The sequence below is a fragment of the Hemibagrus wyckioides genome, linkage group LG28 (assembly GCF_019097595.1).
Source record: "Hemibagrus wyckioides isolate EC202008001 linkage group LG28, SWU_Hwy_1.0, whole genome shotgun sequence".
Taxonomy (NCBI): Eukaryota; Metazoa; Chordata; class Actinopteri; order Siluriformes; family Bagridae; genus Hemibagrus; species Hemibagrus wyckioides.
Window position 1 is genome coordinate 9971905 of NC_080737.1, and position 19237 is coordinate 9991141.

At 39.8% G+C, this 19237-nt stretch overlaps 1 protein-coding gene and 1 long non-coding RNA gene across 5 annotated transcripts in view; one reads left to right on the plus strand and one right to left on the minus strand.

The window, feature by feature from the left end:
• The window catches only part of LOC131348144 (uncharacterized), a 36525-nt gene extending 35404 nt beyond the window's left edge, over positions 1–1121 (plus strand). Inside the window, exon 6 of the long non-coding RNA XR_009203892.1 lies at positions 969–1121. This is a non-coding gene — a long non-coding RNA (uncharacterized LOC131348144). The remainder of the gene's footprint in view (positions 1–968) is intronic.
• mcc (MCC regulator of WNT signaling pathway) overlaps positions 1–19237 on the minus strand; it is a 109484-nt gene that overhangs the window by 54159 nt on the left and 36088 nt on the right. For all 4 annotated transcript variants that reach the window (XM_058382813.1, XM_058382812.1, XM_058382809.1 and 1 more), the window contains exon 6: positions 2050–2196. In XM_058382813.1, the coding sequence (XP_058238796.1) occupies positions 2050–2196 (147 nt within the window). The remainder of the gene's footprint in view (positions 1–2049; positions 2197–19237) is intronic.

The window sequence follows — 19237 nt, forward strand, 5'->3', positions numbered from 1 at the left end:
TTCCTGTGTACCACATGCTATTTCTGTAACCTGTCCATTTTCAATGCAAATATGCCTTCAACCCCTTCTAGGTAGGCCACTCAGATTAACTGGGCAGGGAAGAAACTCAAAGATGTGCATTAACAAAAAGTTTTGTTTATTTCTTAAAATATTTCTTAACTCAGTTGAGAAAAAATGCTGCAAAGTAAGAATGTTTTAAAAATAGTAGTGTTAATAGTTATTTTTCATGAATGAACATAATGGGAAGTAAATGAATGCTGTATCCACAATGCCAACAGCATAGTGGATGACCCCACACACCCCACTTTTCACCCTCCTGCCATCTGGAAAAAGGTTCGAAGCACTTGGACCTTCACAACCAGACTGTGAAAGAGTTCCTTCCCTCAAGCCATAAGACTCAACACCCAGAACTTTACTGTACCGAACACACACACTCAAATATACAAATATACTGTACATCTATGTCTACAGCACCACCCATATTAAAACTGTTTACATGCTGTTTTTTCACATGCTGTCTTTGCACACCACATTTCAATGCTGCCACCAACTTCCACAATTATACAAGTGTATATATGTTTTAATCCTCTTATTTTTGCACAATGTACTGTACAATGTACACTGGTTGGTGCTATTTTGTGTATCTCTCCTTATGTGTCTTTTGTCTTGCACTGTTTGCACTTCATGTGGCTAGGACAACTTAATTTAAGTCCTTAGCTCTGTGTTTTATGTAGCACCATGGTCCTGGAGAAACATTAATCTCACTATTTACTGCATCAGCTATATATGGTTGAAATGGCAATAAAATCTTCGTTTGACTTGACTTGATATATAAATGCTCCTTGTATGTATAAATACAGAATACTATGACAGATATTTAGGCATGTTTGATACAAGCATTTCTCTGCAACTGATCCAGCCCATACACTGTGTGCAGTTCTGACATATTGATTTTTTTTCTTCTTTAGATGCCTTGCAACAGCAAATGAGAACAGAGAAAAAGGAGGCTTCAGAGTTTGTCTTTGCTGTGACCGTGCAAAAATGGCTTCCTTATGCTCCTGAACAGCTTGGTGCCATTGCTCAGGGTGGAAAGCCATAACTGTTCATCAGTATAAAAGACTTAATATGGACTAAGGCCACCCTCTGAACTGCCAGTGTAGTTTGCATTTGGTATGCTGTATGTCTGTGAGTAAATAAATAAAATAGCATGTGAATAATTATTTTTATAGTTAGTGACTTTTTGATTTAAAACCCTGTTTCTGTTGCTCAAAATGGTATGGATCCTACTTTACATACAGTAGGATTTATTTTAGGACAGATTCAGAGATTACACCAGCAGTAGCACCCATCACCAAGGGCTTTGGGCAGCTGCTAAAGAAATTTTCAAGGGACCATTACCAGAGAAAAGTGGCAAGGAAAGCATCTTGGTCTTGCCCTAAATGTGGATGTTGGTAGGAAATGGTAAAGTGCTGTAGACAGCTTGGACCAAAGAATCTGCTGCTCTGGAGGTCAGCTTGCCAGAAGTCCAACCAAGTGGTCATGTTGCAGTGTTCTCTAACCTAGTCCTGCTATCAATTTATAAAAATGTATGAACTGTTGAACCATATTTTAGAGTTATCATTTGTTGCTTGTCATCTTTGCCCATCCTGATTTCTCATGGCTTCGTAGGATCATCCTGCTGCCAGGGACTGATGTGATGATAGTCCGGTCATCCATAAATGCACTTACTGCTAACTGCCATGCGTGTGTCAGATGACCACTATATCCATCTACAATCAATATTGATATATACAACTAATATTGAATCCATGTTGTGATTTTTTGGTTTTGTTGCATTTTCTGATGTGCTTGTTTAGTTTGATAGGTTGTGTTGCATGTATAAAAATAGAGTGAAAAGGACAGTAAATTAAGCAAAAGAATGATGCAGAAATTAAAACAAAGCATACTTATAGTGCACACCACAGTGAAGTGAACCACTGAAATTATAGCATTGTCCTCCCACCTTAAGCCTTGTGTGTGTGGGTGTGTATGTGATAAAGAGAGAGAGACCTTGGCTACAGGGATGTCATTGCTGCTGCTGCTGGTGCTGAGCTCGCCTGTGCTCAGATTGGCTCGCCCGGCAGGTATTACACGACCTGGACTGAACTGACCCCCACCGGGCTGGACACTCTGTAGTCGAGTCTGCAGCTCCCGCACCTACAGAGAGACAGAGCAAGAGGAGACATTTTAGGTTTGAGACACATTTTAGTGTGTGTACTAGTCTCTACAAACATGCCATCTGAAACTCACATTCAGTTTAATTTGCTGCATAATTTACAAATGAATAACGAGTTCTACAATAAAAAAAAACCAAGATCAACAAATAAATACAAGATGCACAAATGTTTGTAATTCACAAATTATTTGGTTTAAATTTTTTTCAGGCACACAACCTCACTCTCCCTTTTGTTTATTTGTGGAATTGGCTGCATTTATGTCCCGATTTCTCTTTGTGCACTTGCACATCATGTGACATTTATAGAAAAGTCAGGATTTATTCATGGATTTTAATTTACACCATTTTTTTTTACTGGATCTGCTCTAGTCTATCAGATAGCAATACAAATTTTTCCTTAAGCCCATGTTACTCCCTCAGTCACAACAGATACACTATATGGCCAAAGGTTTGTGGACACCCGAGTTATTACACCTATATATGTTTCATCTTGTCCAGCAGTAAAAGATCTTGGTGTGATTATTGTCTCTGGTCTTTCATTTGAAGCTCACATAGATAATATTACTAGGTTAGCCTTCTTTCATCTCAGAAATATTGCCAAGATAAGAAATATGATGTCACATCATGATGCAGATTATTGTAATGCCTTACTATCTGGATGTTCCAGTAGGAGCATAAACAAGCTCCAGTTAGTCCAGAACGCAGCAGCTAGAGTCCTAAATAGAACCAGAAGATATGAACACATCACTCCTATTTTAGCCACACTACATTGGCTCCCAGTCAAATTTCACATTGATTATAAAATCCTGTTACTAACCTATAAAGCACTAAATGGTCTCGCGCCACAGTACTTGAGCGATCTTTTAGTCTTTTATGATCCGCCACGCCTACTTCGATCAACGGTGCAGGTGCAGGTTATTTGGTAGAACCTCAAGTAGCAAAGGCTACAGCAGGGGGCAGAGCTTTTTCTTTTCAAAGCCCCACAGTTATGGAACAGCCTTCCAATTAGCCTTCCAGTCTAGGCTGAAGACACATTTGTTTAGTGAAGCTTTTAATGTATAGTTTTCTTAGGTAAAGGAGCAGATCTGAAAGGTTCATGGGCATAGAGTGTTTGGTGTACTGGGATGTTTGGGTGCTGTCATCTTACCACCCTCACAAGTCGCTCAGGTTTGCTGAATGTGAAGTGGTTGGACGCTTTATGTCCCGGGAAGCCCTCATGTCTGTCACCTTCTGGCTCTCCCTTTTAGTTATGCTGTCATAGCTAGTCTTGTGAGACTCCCTTCCTGCACTTTACACATTGTCTTTACACATAATCTACATTGTCTTTAAACATCACATGATCAGAAGCATACTTAATATCTTTCTCTCTCTGTCTTTCACTGTCGAGTTATACATCCCACTCCTGAGCTCCCTGTGTTTGCCAGTTTCCAGTATGACCACTGCCTCTACCCCTGGTCGGAGTCGGCTTGGTGGTGCTCTCTGATGCTGTGGATGGATCTGTGTGGACAGCCTGTGACCCAGGAGACAGCCGTGGACAGAGCCACTTGGGGACTATCACACCATCACAGATCTGCCATTACATCTGTCAGCTTGTGACAGCAAGGAATTGTGTCTATAGTGTCTATAATGACCTCAGAAACTACACTGACCTAATAATGTCCTCATGGGCCATTGACTGCTGTTATAGAAAGGACATTAATCAGTTACAGTTACATTATTTACTGTTTAGTGTCACCCAAATGAGGATGGGTTCCCTTCTGAGCCTGGTTCCTCTCAAGGTTTCTTCCTCATATAATCTCAAGGAGTTTTTACCTTGCCACCATCGCCACAGGCTTGCTCATGAGGGATTTCTCTGGTTATCTTCTTTTGTAAAGCTGCTTTGAGACAATGTCCATTGTAAAAGGCACTATACAAATGAATTTAATTGAATTGAATATATGAGCTGAAAAGCTACCTCTGGGTAGTCTTTCTACAAGATTTTAGAATGTCTTTGGGAATTTGTGCTCATTCAGTAAATGACAAGGCCTGGCTTGTAAGTGACATTCCAGTTTATCCCAAAGGTGTTTGAGGGTTGAGGGTAGGCTTCTGTGCAGGCTGGAGTTACTCCACACCAAATTCATCAAACCATTTATGGACCTTGTTGATAGGGGCATATTAAAGCTGGACCAGAAAAGGCCTATACAGGTAAAAGCATACAATGTTGCAAAATATTCTGTATGCAGTAGCATGAATATTACCCTTTAATAAAGTTAAGAGGCCTATCTCAAACCCTCAAAACAGCCCTAAACAACATTCGGTTATTCACATCTGAAAAGATTTTTCCATGCCTCCAGAGACCTGTTGAGATATGCATCACACTAATCACACTAGCCTGAGTGGCACTTCACATAGTGACCTTGGGCATATGTGTAGCTGCACAGCCATAAAAATAAAAAAACATTTCATTCTTCTAACGACAGTTCATTTGTTGTTGCAGGTTAAAGAAGCAGTCTGTAATCATGCAGTTAGTCATGAAACAGAGGATAGGTAATGTTTACCTAGGATAGGTAATCTTTAGCAGTGCTGATCTACAGCTTTATAACTGAGCCATTGTTGCTGCTAGATGCTTCCAGTTCACAATAATTAAAATGGCAGTAATGGTACTCAGTTCATTTGTGGCAGACATGCTTATCATGTGCTACCTGCTAATAGTACAGGATCATGTTTCTGGGGTTATGTGATGCCAGCTCTGGGACATACCCTAAACATCCTAAAGCTAAATGTGACCTGTTTGGTACTAAAGAAGCTGTTGCCACCCAAACCCAATGTATTTTTTAAGCTTTAGTTCCAAGATACAACAGTAGCCTTAGAGGAGATAACGTGACAAAGGGTTTCAGATTATGGAGTGACACCCCCTTTTTATCATGCTAAAAAAAAACCATACAAAAGTAGCATGGTGTGAATAGGAAAGGCTACCTACGTTATTGTTCATAACCCACACTGGAAATGTTGCGTACTTTACCTTGTCTACTGCAGTATTATTAGCCTATGGATATATAACCTATTTTCATCAATCCTTAAGCAATTTTGTGATAGCCTTTACTCACCACTTTTTGTTTTCATCCACAATTTTAGTGTGTGTTATGATCAACGAAAAATGGTGCAACACAGGGAAAAAGAGGTGAGGTGCTGGACTGACCAATCACATTCTACATTAGGCATGCTACAAGATGTGCTGGAGGACAAGATGTGATGTCCTGAGGTTGTAGGATGAGCGAGCATCACTGCCTGGTTCATAGGCACCATGGACAAAATACACTGTCCCAAGTGTTTGGTACAGCAGTAAAGCTCATCAGGACATTTCTCTCAGGTATCAAAAAGTCTTCAACCACTGATACAGGACCAGGGCCATAAGAATGATTAAAGGCTGTCACCTCCCTGGACAGTCTCTTTCCAGTGCTCCCATCAGGGATGGGCTACCAAAACCTGAACACAGTGAGACTCAGGAGGCAAGCTGACTATCGGATCAGGACACTTAAGAGAGTCTCAATATACCTACCATACACAGACACACACATACACACAAAACTGTTTGTAAAAAAGGAAAAAAATTGCACATTCTAAAAATTGTATATATTTTCCACATTCCATTAATACTAATTACATTCTACATAAACTAATATACACTACTCAAAAAGTAAAGAATATTTGGCTTTTGGGTGAAATTTATGGAAAATGTAAAAAGTTCACACTACAGTGATATGAAAGTAGGGCATATAAGTAGAAGCATGCAATGGTGATTGTCTCATCTCAAACAATTTATTGAAACAAAAGCCAACAACAGTGGTGGGTATACCACAACAAAAAATGTCTCAATTTGTCATGTGCCCCTGACCATCAATTACAGCTTGACAATGATGTCTCATGCTGTTTACGAGTCGACTTGCTGAGGCATGGCATTCCACTCTTCTTGAAGGGTGGCCCTCAGGTCATTTAAGTTCTGGGGTGCAGGGTTATGAGCCTCTACACGGCGACTCAGCTGATCCCATAGGTTTTCTATGGGATTCAGGTCTGGAGAAAGTGCAGGCCACTCCATTTGAGGTACCCCAGCCTCCAGCAGCCGTTCCCTAATGATGCGACCTCGATGAGCTGGAGCATTGTCGTCCATGAAGATGTAATTAGGCCTGTGTTGTTCATGCAGGGGCACAATGACTGGATTAATGATGTTATTCAGGAAGTATTGGCTTGTCACTGTACCATTCACAAGATGTAGGGCAGTTCTGTATTGAGTAGACACACCTGCCCAGACTGTAACACCACCACAACAGTGGCTGATGCATAGCGCTCTCCTTGACGTCTCCAACATCATTGGCGGACATCATTTCTGCTCAACGTGAATCAACTTTCATCAGAGAACAACACTGAGACCCACTAGTCCCTTGTCCATCGTAAATGCTCCCTGCCCCTACACCTGTGCCTGATGGTGTGGTCAGGTACCCTTGCAGGTCGTCTAGCATGCAGACCATGCTGATGTAAACGGTTTCGAATGGTCTGACGTGACACTTGGGTGCCTCTCACCTCCCTTAAATGCCTGGAGTTGAGTGGCATTCATCATCCGGTTCCGAAGGGCACTGTAACAAAGAAGCGGTCATCAATGTGGGATGTGGGCAAAGGACGTCCACTTCTATGCCTTTCTGTGACTCTTCCAGTCTCTCTGTATCTCTGGCGCAACCTGCTTATGACACTCTGTGACACTCTAAGCTCAGTGGCCACTTCCCTTTGAGAACATCCTGTTTGAAGCCTCGCAATGGCGAGGTACTGTTGATCAATTGTTAGGTGTCGTCTTGGTCTCATGATGTCAAAATGTGAACAGCATGATGAAGAGGACTGTTTAAATAAGAATTCTAATTGAACCAGAAAATTTATTGGTCGATTCGTGGATCGAACACCAGTTGTGAATTTTGTCGTTAAGCACGTTGTTAGAGAACAGCAAGTTATGCAAAAAGTACTGAAACACTGAACTGTTGGACATGTGCATTCAAAAGTGTAGAGAAGGTCAAATTAAGTTCACCTGTAAAGGTTATAGTTCATTTTAGGTGCATCCTGAAATTTCACCAGAAAGCCGAATATCCTTAACTTTTTGTGAGTAGTATATATTACTACTAGGGCTGTCAAAATTAACGCGTTAATAATGCGTTAATGCAAATTCATTTTAACAGCACTAATTTTATTAACGCGCAATTAACGCAGCACACATTTTCTTTTTGACCCTTGGCCTTGCCCGTAGTTTGGGAAATGAGAGATGCAGCAGCAAACCAAAATTGAGAAAGAAAAACGTCTTCTTTATATATAAAACGATGTCTGATGGTTCTGTCGACAAGACAAAAGTCTGCATTTAATGTCGATGTGAATCAAGATATCACCGCAGCACGTCAAGTTTAAAATATCACTTGATGGCGAAGCATACAACTGATGCAGAGAGCTCTCCTGCCCCTCGCCAAAGGCAGACAACACTAGATTCTTTTCAGCGGAGATGTAATGTGAACCTGTGTTATGTTCTTTTCTTCATGTGTTTAACAGTCATGAACAAGTTATTAGAAAAACATGTCTATGTCCTTTATGCTTTATATTTAAGGTGGTTTCAGTAATAAATGTACACTTTGCATGTTTAGAAGAAGTGATCTGAAAATGTTAACAGGCTTGTGCAAGTAAATAGCTCAGTGCAAAGAAAGAAGTCATTGTTTTCTATGTTCTTTTTTTCATATGTTTAATAGACATGAACAAGTTCTTTAAAAAATATCTATGACCTTTGAAACATGTCTAGTCTTCATGCTCTATGTTGAATATGGTTTCACTAATAATAAACAACATACATTTCAATATTTGTCCATGCCCATGCTGATTAGAGTATTAAAAACTAAAAAAGTATTAATTTAAGCTACATTTAGAACGGATAAAAATGTGCAATTAAGTTGTGATTAATCACGAGTTAACTCATGACAATCGTGCGATTAATCACGATTAAATATTTTAATCGATTGACAGCCCTAATTGCTACATGTTTATTAAATTATTATGTGTATTATATATTATATTTTTCTATATTTTTTTTCTGTAATAGACTGTTCAGTTTTCTTTATTTTTCTATGTATTTCTATGGTCTGCTGTTGCAATGTGGGATGAGAACTAAGAAAAAACATTTCAGCACATTACATCACACCCATGTAATATGTACAGTGTGAATGTGAGTAATGTGTGAACCTTTAACATAGCAGAACATATGTGCACCAGAATTGCATCACAAATATTAAATATTGAGGGGAAGGAGGGGCAATTTGGCCATATCTGATTACTTGGGGGATGTGTCCACTTGGTTATGGCCCTGACCAAATGATAAATTCCCTTATTATATCACCCCCTACTGGTGGGTATGGGTCATTTCTTTTGGGTCAGTATGGGGTGAAATATGGGGCTGAATTCAGGTTGAAATATTTGAATGATAACCCTGTCTCATAGCTGTTTAAGTAAATTAGGCTTCATCTCATCAGAAATGATTGACATGTGATGGTTATACTGTTTAAAAATGTCAAGAGATTTTTTATAATTATTGAGGGTCACACTCAGTAGTTTTATGGGTCCTTTATGGGATTCCCTGAGAACCCAAGGAATAAGTGTCAAAAAAGGTCAGTAGTACTGAGATATTAGCCAAGTATTTGAGATATGCACTACCATTAGGCTGATTGGGCTCATCTCTCTTCTCTGTGTAGTATGAAGAAGTACTACATGTCCCGACCAAGTTTCATGTCTGTGGGACTTACGGAATATTATCACCAAGTAGTGTATCTATTGTGTTATCAATTTTCTCATCTTTTTGGGTTACAGAAATAAGGATTACAGATGGTTACTTCCTACCCTCCTATAATACAGTGTTGGAGGGGTAAAAATGATCTACTTTAGGTTTTTTGTGCTGCACAGAAAATTAGCACCAGGAATGTAAATATTTTAATTAGTTCATTAACTAAGGGTTAACTTGCGGCTGCCTATCTGCACCTGACATTACAAAGTAGTTATTCAACACACACAGTTCATAAAAGCTTTTTGCTTTTTTTTATTCTAAACTCCTGCCATTGGGGGATGTGTCTCTGACAGACATCCTGTGCAACAAGTGATTTATTTTACATTTTCAGGGACAGCAGTCAGTTTAAAATAAAAGTTTGTTTAACAGTGGAAATTGAGACTCACATTATTTAAATTTTACTCACACGCAAAACATTATTGGTGAAATGATTTATAAAATGATTCTCTCAAGTCTTGTTGATCGGCCCAGACTAAACAATAAAGAAGGTAAGACATCTTTTTTTATATAGACAGTTTAGTAGCCTAGTATTTTTTGGCAGAATTTATCATTATAATCAACTTCATTATTTCCTGGATTTCGTATCATCATAGTCCCTAAATATATGTAATTACAGGAAATGGGATTCAAATCAAAAACATTTTCCCCCATTTTGTTTCCAGTACATGTGACAACAACTCAAGAATCTTGAATAGAAATGTGTCAGAACATACTGTATCTGGGGCTGTATAGCTGCAGACAGGTCAGCATGCTGACCCCAATCCACCACCAAAAGCACTACAATTGACATGTGAGTACTAGAACTGGACCATGGAGCAATGGAAGAAGGTGGCCTGGACTGATGAATCACATTCTCGTTTACATCATGCGGATGGCTAGGTTCATGTGCTTCACTTACCTGAGGGATGGCTCCAGGATGCACTTTGGGAAGAATCCAAGCTGGGGGAGGCACTGTGATGCTCTGGGCAATGTTCTGCTGGGAAACCTTGGTTCCTGGTATTCATATGGATGTTACTTTGACACGTACCACCTTGCTAAGCATTTACAGACCAAATACACCCATTTATAGCAATAGTATTCACTAATTGAAGTAGCCCCTTTACTAACTTCAGTGAATGCTCACAACAAACGTCAGAATGAGGAGAAAATGTGATCATGTGGAAAATGTGTTTTTGGTACCTGATGAGCTAGTTTGAGTATTTCAGTTTGATTAGAGAGGTCAGAGGAAAATGACCCAATTGGGGTTTGAGCTTCCACAAAGTACATAGTACCTCAAATAATCCTTCTTTATCACCCTAATGAGCAGAAAAACACATCAGAATGCACAAAACATAGAACATTGCAGTGGATGGGCTACAACCCACAAAATGGACCGATGAAAATTAGAATACAAATCACCTCATCTTTTTCCAGTCTTTAACTGTCCGGTTTTAGTGAGTCTGTAAACATGATAGCTTCAGATTCGTGTTCTTAGCTGACTGGAGTGGAATTTGATGTGGTTTTCCGCTGTCTTAACCAATCCACCAAATGGTCTAATGTGTTGTGCATTGTGAGATGCGTTCAGGTTCACCAGAGTTGTAAAGAGTGCTTATTTCAGTTCTTAAAGTCTTCCTGTCAGCTCCTGGCCATTCTCCTCTGATTTCTCTTCATTCTGCAGACCCTCTGTGCACACCATTTGCACCATTCTTTATCAACTCAGTTTCTGAAATACTCAACCCAGCCCAGCTGGTACCAATAACAATGGCATGGTTGAAGAGAGAGGTGGTTGCACAGAGAGAGAACAGAGATCTCACTTTTTCCCTCTTTCAGATGTATTAATTGAAGCTCTTAATCTATATTTGCACTATTTTTATGCATTGTGCTACCCACAAATGGGGAACCTAAAGATACATGGGACTGCTGTGGATAGTACCACTAGAAGACCTAAAAGGTGGCTTTGGACTGCTGTCAGTTTTGCACTTGGGTCTCCATCATTTGATGGCTGTAGCAAGAAAGATTTTGTGTTAGAACTACACTGAATTCAGAAATTATGCTGGTTCTCATAGTCATAAGCTGCTTAACCCTCTATGGTGTTGTGTCCAGGCAACATAACATATTTTAGCTTTTTTTTAAATTAAATGAGACACCAATTTAATTGGTTATTGCTATCCCATGAGAGGGGAACTCAAATACTAACCAATAAGAATGCAAAAGTGGTCACTATTTTGCTTCCTCTGTCAGCATATGTGCTTGTCATGTGGGCCTATATTTTCTTTTACAAAAAGTACATTTTTCTCTCATTTGTTTCATCCAGATAATCACCTAAATTAATTGGAGTCACATTCATTATTAAGTAAAAAATAATTTTTAAAAGCTTAACATGACAGATCATCAAATGTATCCAAGGAAATTAAAAACAAAAAAAAATGTGAATGTTGCTCCAAAGGCAACACTGCACTGTAATGGAATCGCATAGGGCCATACCAGGCATACTAGGTTGGCATACAACTATATTTTATTTGTAAAGAAAAGAATTAACTAAATGTATTTGCCATGAAAAAGACTTTGTAATGTAAGAATATGTATTCATATACTATATCTGTACATGTTATAATTTGATGCAGAAGCTGGAGCCACACATTTTTGTCAAAAAGGTATATAAAAAAAAGCATAAAAAGCACAGGTGGCACTGTTCTTGCATTGATGAGGAAGATGAGGTCATAGTGCCAATCCAACAGAAAGACAGTAAGGATGGAGATCAGGATTTTGATGGAAGTACCACAATGGTAAATCAACAAGAAGTTGTTCAGAATGAGATTGAGGAAACTGGTGGAAGTGGAAAATGTCATTTGCAAGTTGCAACTTTCACTGTTCTCAAAATGGTTGTTTTTTTCAGTGGGCTGCTAAGCAGCAATATATTCAAGCTAAGAATTTGAATAGGGAAAAAGCAGGACAATCCTTCCAGTACCAAATGAAGAGGCAGATTACAGAAGGTAATAGATTTTAAACATTATGCTGAATACATTAGAGGCCTTCTTACTAGCAGCTGCATTGACAATGTAGTAGAGCAAACCAATCTCCATACAGTCCGATCCTAGCAAATCACTCAGTCACAGCTGAGGAGATTCAGCAATTCACTGCCATTTGCTTCTATATGTTAATCTTCAGACTTCTAGGATGATGTATGTACTGGTAGTTTGCAACATGGATCGACTGTGTTGCAAATACCAGGCCCTTGCATCTCTGGGAGGCTATCAAGTGCAATCTGCACTTTGCAAGCTCCTGTTGGAGCCCCAGCTTATCACAAGCTGTAAGGTGCATGGTGAGCCCAATGCTGACATGTCTCTTGGACAAGTTTTAAACGATCCCAATGGATCTAAATATTTGTGTGAACAAAGAAATTGTCCCATTGAAGGAGAAAAATCCAATCAACGAATACAAGAAAAGCCAAGACACTGGGAATACACAATCTTTGTTCTTGCTAATAGCAGGGGCATAGTGTACAACTTTGAAGTGTACACTATGTGTATCTAACCCCTCAAATGGCCAGCTTGACATAGGAGCAAGTGGCAACATGGTGCTAACACTCTCAAGCATCATTCCTCTCCAAGCATCAAGTCTCATCTAACATCTCTTCTTTTGAATTACTTCTCCAATCAACGTTTTTGTCATTTCCATCAACCAACCTCCTGGTCTACTAAGAGACTTTCTGGAAGTAATTGACACACACTGCAGTTTTTTTCCTACTGACAGCACCCCTCTGACAGTCCTCCCTTCTAACAAGCTTCAGTCCATTTGCCTTCTGCCTCTTCTGAATTCCTTCTCCGTGACATTCAACAGCTGCCCTCCCATGCACAAGAGAGGAAATGCCCTGGATCTGGTCTTCACTTGTCCTTTTCCAGCTACAGACCCCACTTCATACTTCCAGTCATCACCTGAAATCCTTCACCATCATTTTATGATGCTGATGCTTACCTACAAAGTGAAAAATGGATGGACCCACACCTTATCACCTCAAAGTTCTCATCATACTCTGCACTTTACTATACTCCCTCAGATCTTCTAGCTCAGATCTTCTAGTTTGACTGGATCCACTGTCTCTCAGGGATTGGAGAATCCACAAGGGGACATAGTCACAGCTGAGGTGAAGGTAGGCCTGGAAATGGGGCATGTTTTTTGTGGCCCAATAGGTCACTTTCCTAAAGAATGCACTCCACCATTTACTGTGAACAACCCACAAGGTCACAGTTCACAAAAGGAACAGGTAAGAGATCCTACTGGCCAATGCATGAAATTTGACATTTGACTCACCAAATCAGAGCTAACATCTGACTTAACATCAGACCATATGGTTCAGTTACACACAATTGGTCCCACAATTCTCTATATTGTTGATGCATGCACCCCACACTCATTCCTACAATTTGTGTTTTCAGATGGCAAACTGAGTCATGACACAATTTTATTGATTTTGTTTTCCTGCATTGCACCCTTTAGTCCCATCCTTATTATTGTGATACTTTCTGAACAGCTGAGCTGAATATGTAAAGTTTCACAGATTTCCACAGTAAACAAACAAACCAATTAATTAAAAAATAATAGCCAGACAGGTAATTGGATACAGGAAATAGCAAAATGTAAAGTTTTGACACGACAAGGTTCCGTCATGTTGTGGCACTGGTTAAAGAATGGAGGGCGAGTGGTACATCACTTTCTCTGGTACTCATAATCTTCATGAGTTCTGAGCATTTGTGGCCAAGGGATGAGTTTGATATGTTTAATGAGGGGGCTACTTCCATGAAAGTAGTACTTGAAATCTAATTACTACCCCTTTAAGTCACAATAAACAATGTCCTTAGATGCAGAAAAAGGTTTAAGTAAGATTGCTAGAAAGAGAGACCATTATTCATTCACAATTCTCACTGATGTACTCAACTCCCTTGGCATTCAAAAAGAATATGAAGATGGTGAATGCTGACATCCACCTTGCTGCCTAAAACCTCAAGGATACTGGTTTATCCAGGACTACAATTTTCATATACCACAAAATTTGTGTCTGACAGCCAGTATTGGTTTGCATTCACTTTTTTCTCAAAATTTAATGGAACACTTGACCAGACTATCCTATCTCACCTATTGAAAACTTAGAGGCATTTTTGCCCTCATTTGTTGCGCTTGTCTAAAGAAGCATGAAAAAATGACACAGAGGCTTTGATACATGACAGAAAACAGGCACAATTTCACAAACCTAAGTAAAATATTTGTGCCACTTAATTTCAGCAGTAGGCTGCCAGGTGGCTGTTACATGAAACCTAAACCTAACTTAAGTAACCAACCACACTTTAAGATGTGGTATTGCAGAAATGGGGCATGATTGTGCACCAGTTTGTGAACTGATGGCAGTAAGGATTACACCTTACCACAGGTCACTCCAAAAGAACCCTCTTTCATTAATCAAGGATTGAAAAATCAGAATGGACAAGAACACTACTCAATTTTAATTTTGCTAATAAATGTTCTGTGTTTCAGTGCATGGTGACAAGGATAAGGAGGAAAGAGAGGAGTTCCATAAGAGAGCACAGGGTATTTCAGAACTGTTTCAGTACATGTGTGCTTTAAATTAGGCCATGGCCAATAAAGAGCCTTTTTTGAGTTATCCAAAGCCTGTCTCCAGTCTCAATTTTAGATGTTGATGGCTTCAGTTTCTGTTTAGATGACAAGGCACCCTCCCCTGCATATGCGATTTTCATGGAGGTTGAGACAAATAGACTAAAGGACAGCGTTTCAGACATGCCCAAAGTGTGGCAAAGTGACGCAACATCTCGTTCCCTTTCTCAGAGGACCAGTTACATATGTAACCTGAGACCTTCTTTTTTGAGTGAACTCAATGCTGAGTCATGCTTGACACTATTGGAATGTCAATACCAACACAAACAGACCAAAAAATAATGCCTGCCCAACAAGGCCGTTTGTCAATGGAACAGACATTTGCTGGATGTAGACAGGACTAGATCAACCTTGAAGAACCTAGGATCCTGGGGTTGAGTCCATGTCCAAACTGTAAAACCTGATGAATGAGAAACAAAAAAGATGCTGCTTGGAGGCTGAATTACCTCTGTTGTGACCACCAAAGCAGAAAACAAGTTGGGAGAATTTACAGCCTAGTCTGAGCATTTGACATAGAACCTAAGAGCCGAGACTGGACAAAATAGATGAAGTTTTTCTTGCTCTAAAAAACGTGAGATAAAGGATTGCAAGATGACTGGCTGTCCGGTCAACAAAAGGAGCTCTAAAATGTAGAACAGGGCCATCTAGCCATGGGGTCACAGTCCAGTGACTTCTGTGCCAGTCCCAAGCCTGGATAAATAGAGAGGGTTATGTCAGGAATGGCATCTGGTGTAAAACATTGCCAAATTTAACCATGCGAATAGTAAGTACTCTAAATTTCATACCAGGTCGGTCAAGGCCCGGGTTAACAACGACCGCCATCGGCACCTTTGACCTACAGGGTGCTCGTGGAAATTGGGCTACTGTTGGTCGAAGAAGTAGAGGAGGAAGGAGAGTGCGTAGACAGAGAGAGAAGAGGAAAGGTAAGAGTGTAGGACTGAGAATAGGAACTCTGAATGTTGGTACTATGACAGGGAAAGGTAGAGAGCTGGCTGATATGATGGAGAGAAGGAAAGTGGATATACTGTGTGTACAGGAGACCAGGTGGAAGGGTAGCAAGGTTCGTGGTATAGAAGCAGGATTCAAGCTGTTTATTATGGTGTGGATAGTAAGAGAAATGGGGTAGGTGTGGTCCTGAGGGACGAGTTTGTGAGGAATGTTCTGGAGGTGATGAGTGTCTCAGACAGGGTGATGAGTCTGAAGTTGAAGGGGTGATGTTGAATGTTGTTAGTGGTTATGCCCCACAGGTAGGTTGTGAGTTAGAGGAGAAAGAGAGATTCTGGAGTGAATTAGATGAGATGATAAAGAGTATTCCAACAGGTGAGAGAGTGGTGATAGGAGCAGATTTTAATGGACATGTTGGTGAGGGGAACACAGGTGATGAGGAGGTGATGGGCAAGTTTGGAGTTAAGGAAAGGAACCTTGAAGGACAGATGATAGTGGACTTTGCTAAGAGGATGGATGGCTGTGGTTAACACTTATTTTCAGAAGAGGGAGGAGCATAGAGTGACTTACAAGAGTGGAGGTAGGAGCACACAGGTAGACTACATCCTATGTAGAAGAGGCAAGCTGAAAGAGATTAGTAACTGTAAAGTGGTAGTGGGAGGGAGTGTAGCCAGACAGCATAGGATGGTGGTGTGTAGGATGAATTTGATGGTCTGTAAGCAGATGTGGGAAATTTCTGAAACTTATACTTGTCTTATACCTAATCATTAAGTACATTTGATTTTAATCAATAAGGGAAGGTTAATGCTAATTCTAATTTTAATAACTTTAAATACTTTCTTTTTATCCTTAAGATAGATCCGAGTCAGGTTTAATCATTAAGACATGAACAAAGAGACTAGATAAATCGCTTAATCATAGATAATGATTAAGGATAAACTGGTTAATCATTAGATTCATTCAGTTATGTTTAATCATATGATGATTTTCATTTTGGTAATCAGTACTTATTCTCATTGTTATACACTGATATGTTGCCTATCTAATTAGTGTCTCTAATTTATTGATTATTTGATAATAATCATAATTATTTGATTACTTGGTCATCTAGTAATTCTTTCACTATTAAGCACCTGCCATAATCATTAGTCAACAGATAAGCTTATGATAAATAGATAAAATTAGCACAAACGTAGACATAGAAGTTATAGAGGACAAAAAATATATAAAATCACAAAAATAGAGATGAGCAAAACTGGCTGAATCATCATTAGTGGGTTATTATTCTCGAACTTTCTGGCTTTGGCGTAAACATCACAAGGGCATAGGCTAGCACATCGTACCATATCATGGTGTTGGCTCCACTGAGACCGAAAAAACATGTTGACGAAGTTCAGAATCCTCGGGCTTAAGGGCGAGAACACCATAACAGTCTTATTTGACCCGATTCTGACTTGAGTGTTTATTTTAGAAAATTAAAGTTAAAACTACACTTATATAATGTACAGGTGTTATATTACGTCTTATCATCTTATGCAAATAAAAAGTAGCTTACCGTAGCAAGTGGAAAGTTGGTAAAACTCCTTGTGGCATAAGTAAGAACAAAACAATAGGTACCAAGACGGAAGGGGGCTTTGGAGATGATGTTATTGAAGCACCAGCAAAATATTATTGCAGTGGCAGATGTTAATGTAAACATAGGGACATAACACACCGAGTAAGTGTAATGGAAAATCACAGACTTTAATAGAGAGGGTTTAGGAATTTAAATTGAATTAAATTAAAGTAAAGTGACTACTCCTAGCCTAAATAAATAAACAATAAACAAACTCAACGTAAACCAAACTAAACTACACGCAGAGCTATTTTGCCCCTTTTACCTTTACCATATTAGCAGTATTACTTAGGTAACCTGATGTAAATTAAGGATAGCGTTCACGCCCTAAATAGTGGGAATACATAAAATGGTGTAAATGTAAATGTGATAAAAATAGTGGTAAAGTCTTCAGAATTCTAATAAATGTCAGCCAGTCACCATGAACCACACAGGAACAACAACAATCAAATACATGGAACATGTGGGTGAATGTTGAATTAAAGGTGTAATGGGTATAATGAAACAAATGTGTTTTTGGGCTAAATAAGGTTTAATAGAAGTTTAGATAGATCAATAACCAATATGTGTCAATATTAAAACTTGTGACCCATAGAGTGTATGAAGGCCACAGAAAGGTGGGGCTGTTTTTCAGGGGGAACGTCAAAACAATCCATAGAAAAATAGAACCCAGCAAGATTAGGCAGCTGGGCTAGAAGGTATATATACTGGGGGATTTGTGAAGGAGGGTGTACTTGACTGCATCGATTCATGAATCTGTGTATTTGAGTGCCAGTTTCGATGATATTTTTTTCTAAATAAAACCGGTTGCTTTTTCTCATCCAAGCCTGGAGGAGTACTTTATTTCTTTGTTTTTCTGCAAATTTCTAATTTGAACTACACGACTATTGGATTATATTGGTAATTGGAGAAGGCTCTAGGACCACCCTGTGGTGTCCACCTGGAGGGAGGCTCTGGGTTCCGACAGAGAGGTCAAAGATAGAGATGGAGAAGAAAACCAAGTGGTGGAAGCTGAAAAAGGAGGAATGTTGTGAGGAATTTGGACAGAAGTTGAGGCAGGCTCTGGGTGGTCAGGTAGTGCTGCCAGATGACTGGGAAACTACAGCAGAAGTGATCAGGGAGACAGGAAGAAAGGTGCTGGGTGTGTCATCTGGAAGGAGGAAAGAAGATGAGACTTGATGGTGGAATGCGGAAGTTCAGGATAGTATTCAAAGGAAGAAGTTAGCCAAGAAGAAGTGGGACATGGACAGGACTGAAGAGAATAGACAGGAATACAAGGAGTTACAGCACAGAGTTAAGAGGGAGGTGTCTAAGGCCAAGCAGAAGGTGTATGATGAGTTGTACACTAGGTTAGACACTAGAGAAGGAGAGAAGGACTTGTACAGGTTAGCTAGGCAGAAGGATCAAGATGGGAAGGATGTGCGGCAAGTTAGAGTTATTAAAGATAGAGATGGAAAGGTGCTCACAAGTGAGGAGAGTGTACAGAGGAGATGGAAGGAGTACTTTGAAGAGCTGATGAATGAGCTGATGACGATCTTTAAGAATAAGGGTGACGTGCAGAGTTGCAGCAACTATGGGGGATAAAGTTGATGAGCCATACAATGAAGCTATGGGAAAGAGTAGTGGAAGCTAGGTTAAGGAAGGTAGTGGAAATTTGTCAGCAGCAGTATGGCTTCATGCCCAGAAAGAGCACAACAGATGCAATTTTTGCTCTGAGAATGTTGATGGAGAAGTATAGGGATGGTCAGAGAGAGTTGCACTGTGTGTTTGTAGACTTGGAGAAAGCGTATGACAGGGTGCCAAGAGAAGAGCTGTGGTACTGTGTGAGGAAGTCAGGAGTAGCAGAGAAGTATGTCAGAGTGGTGCAGGACATGTATGAGAGGAGCAGGACAGTAGTGAGGTGTGGTGTAGGTCAGACAGGGGAGTTCAAAGTGGAGGTGGGACTGCATCAGGGATCGGCTCTGAGCCCCTTCCTGTTTGC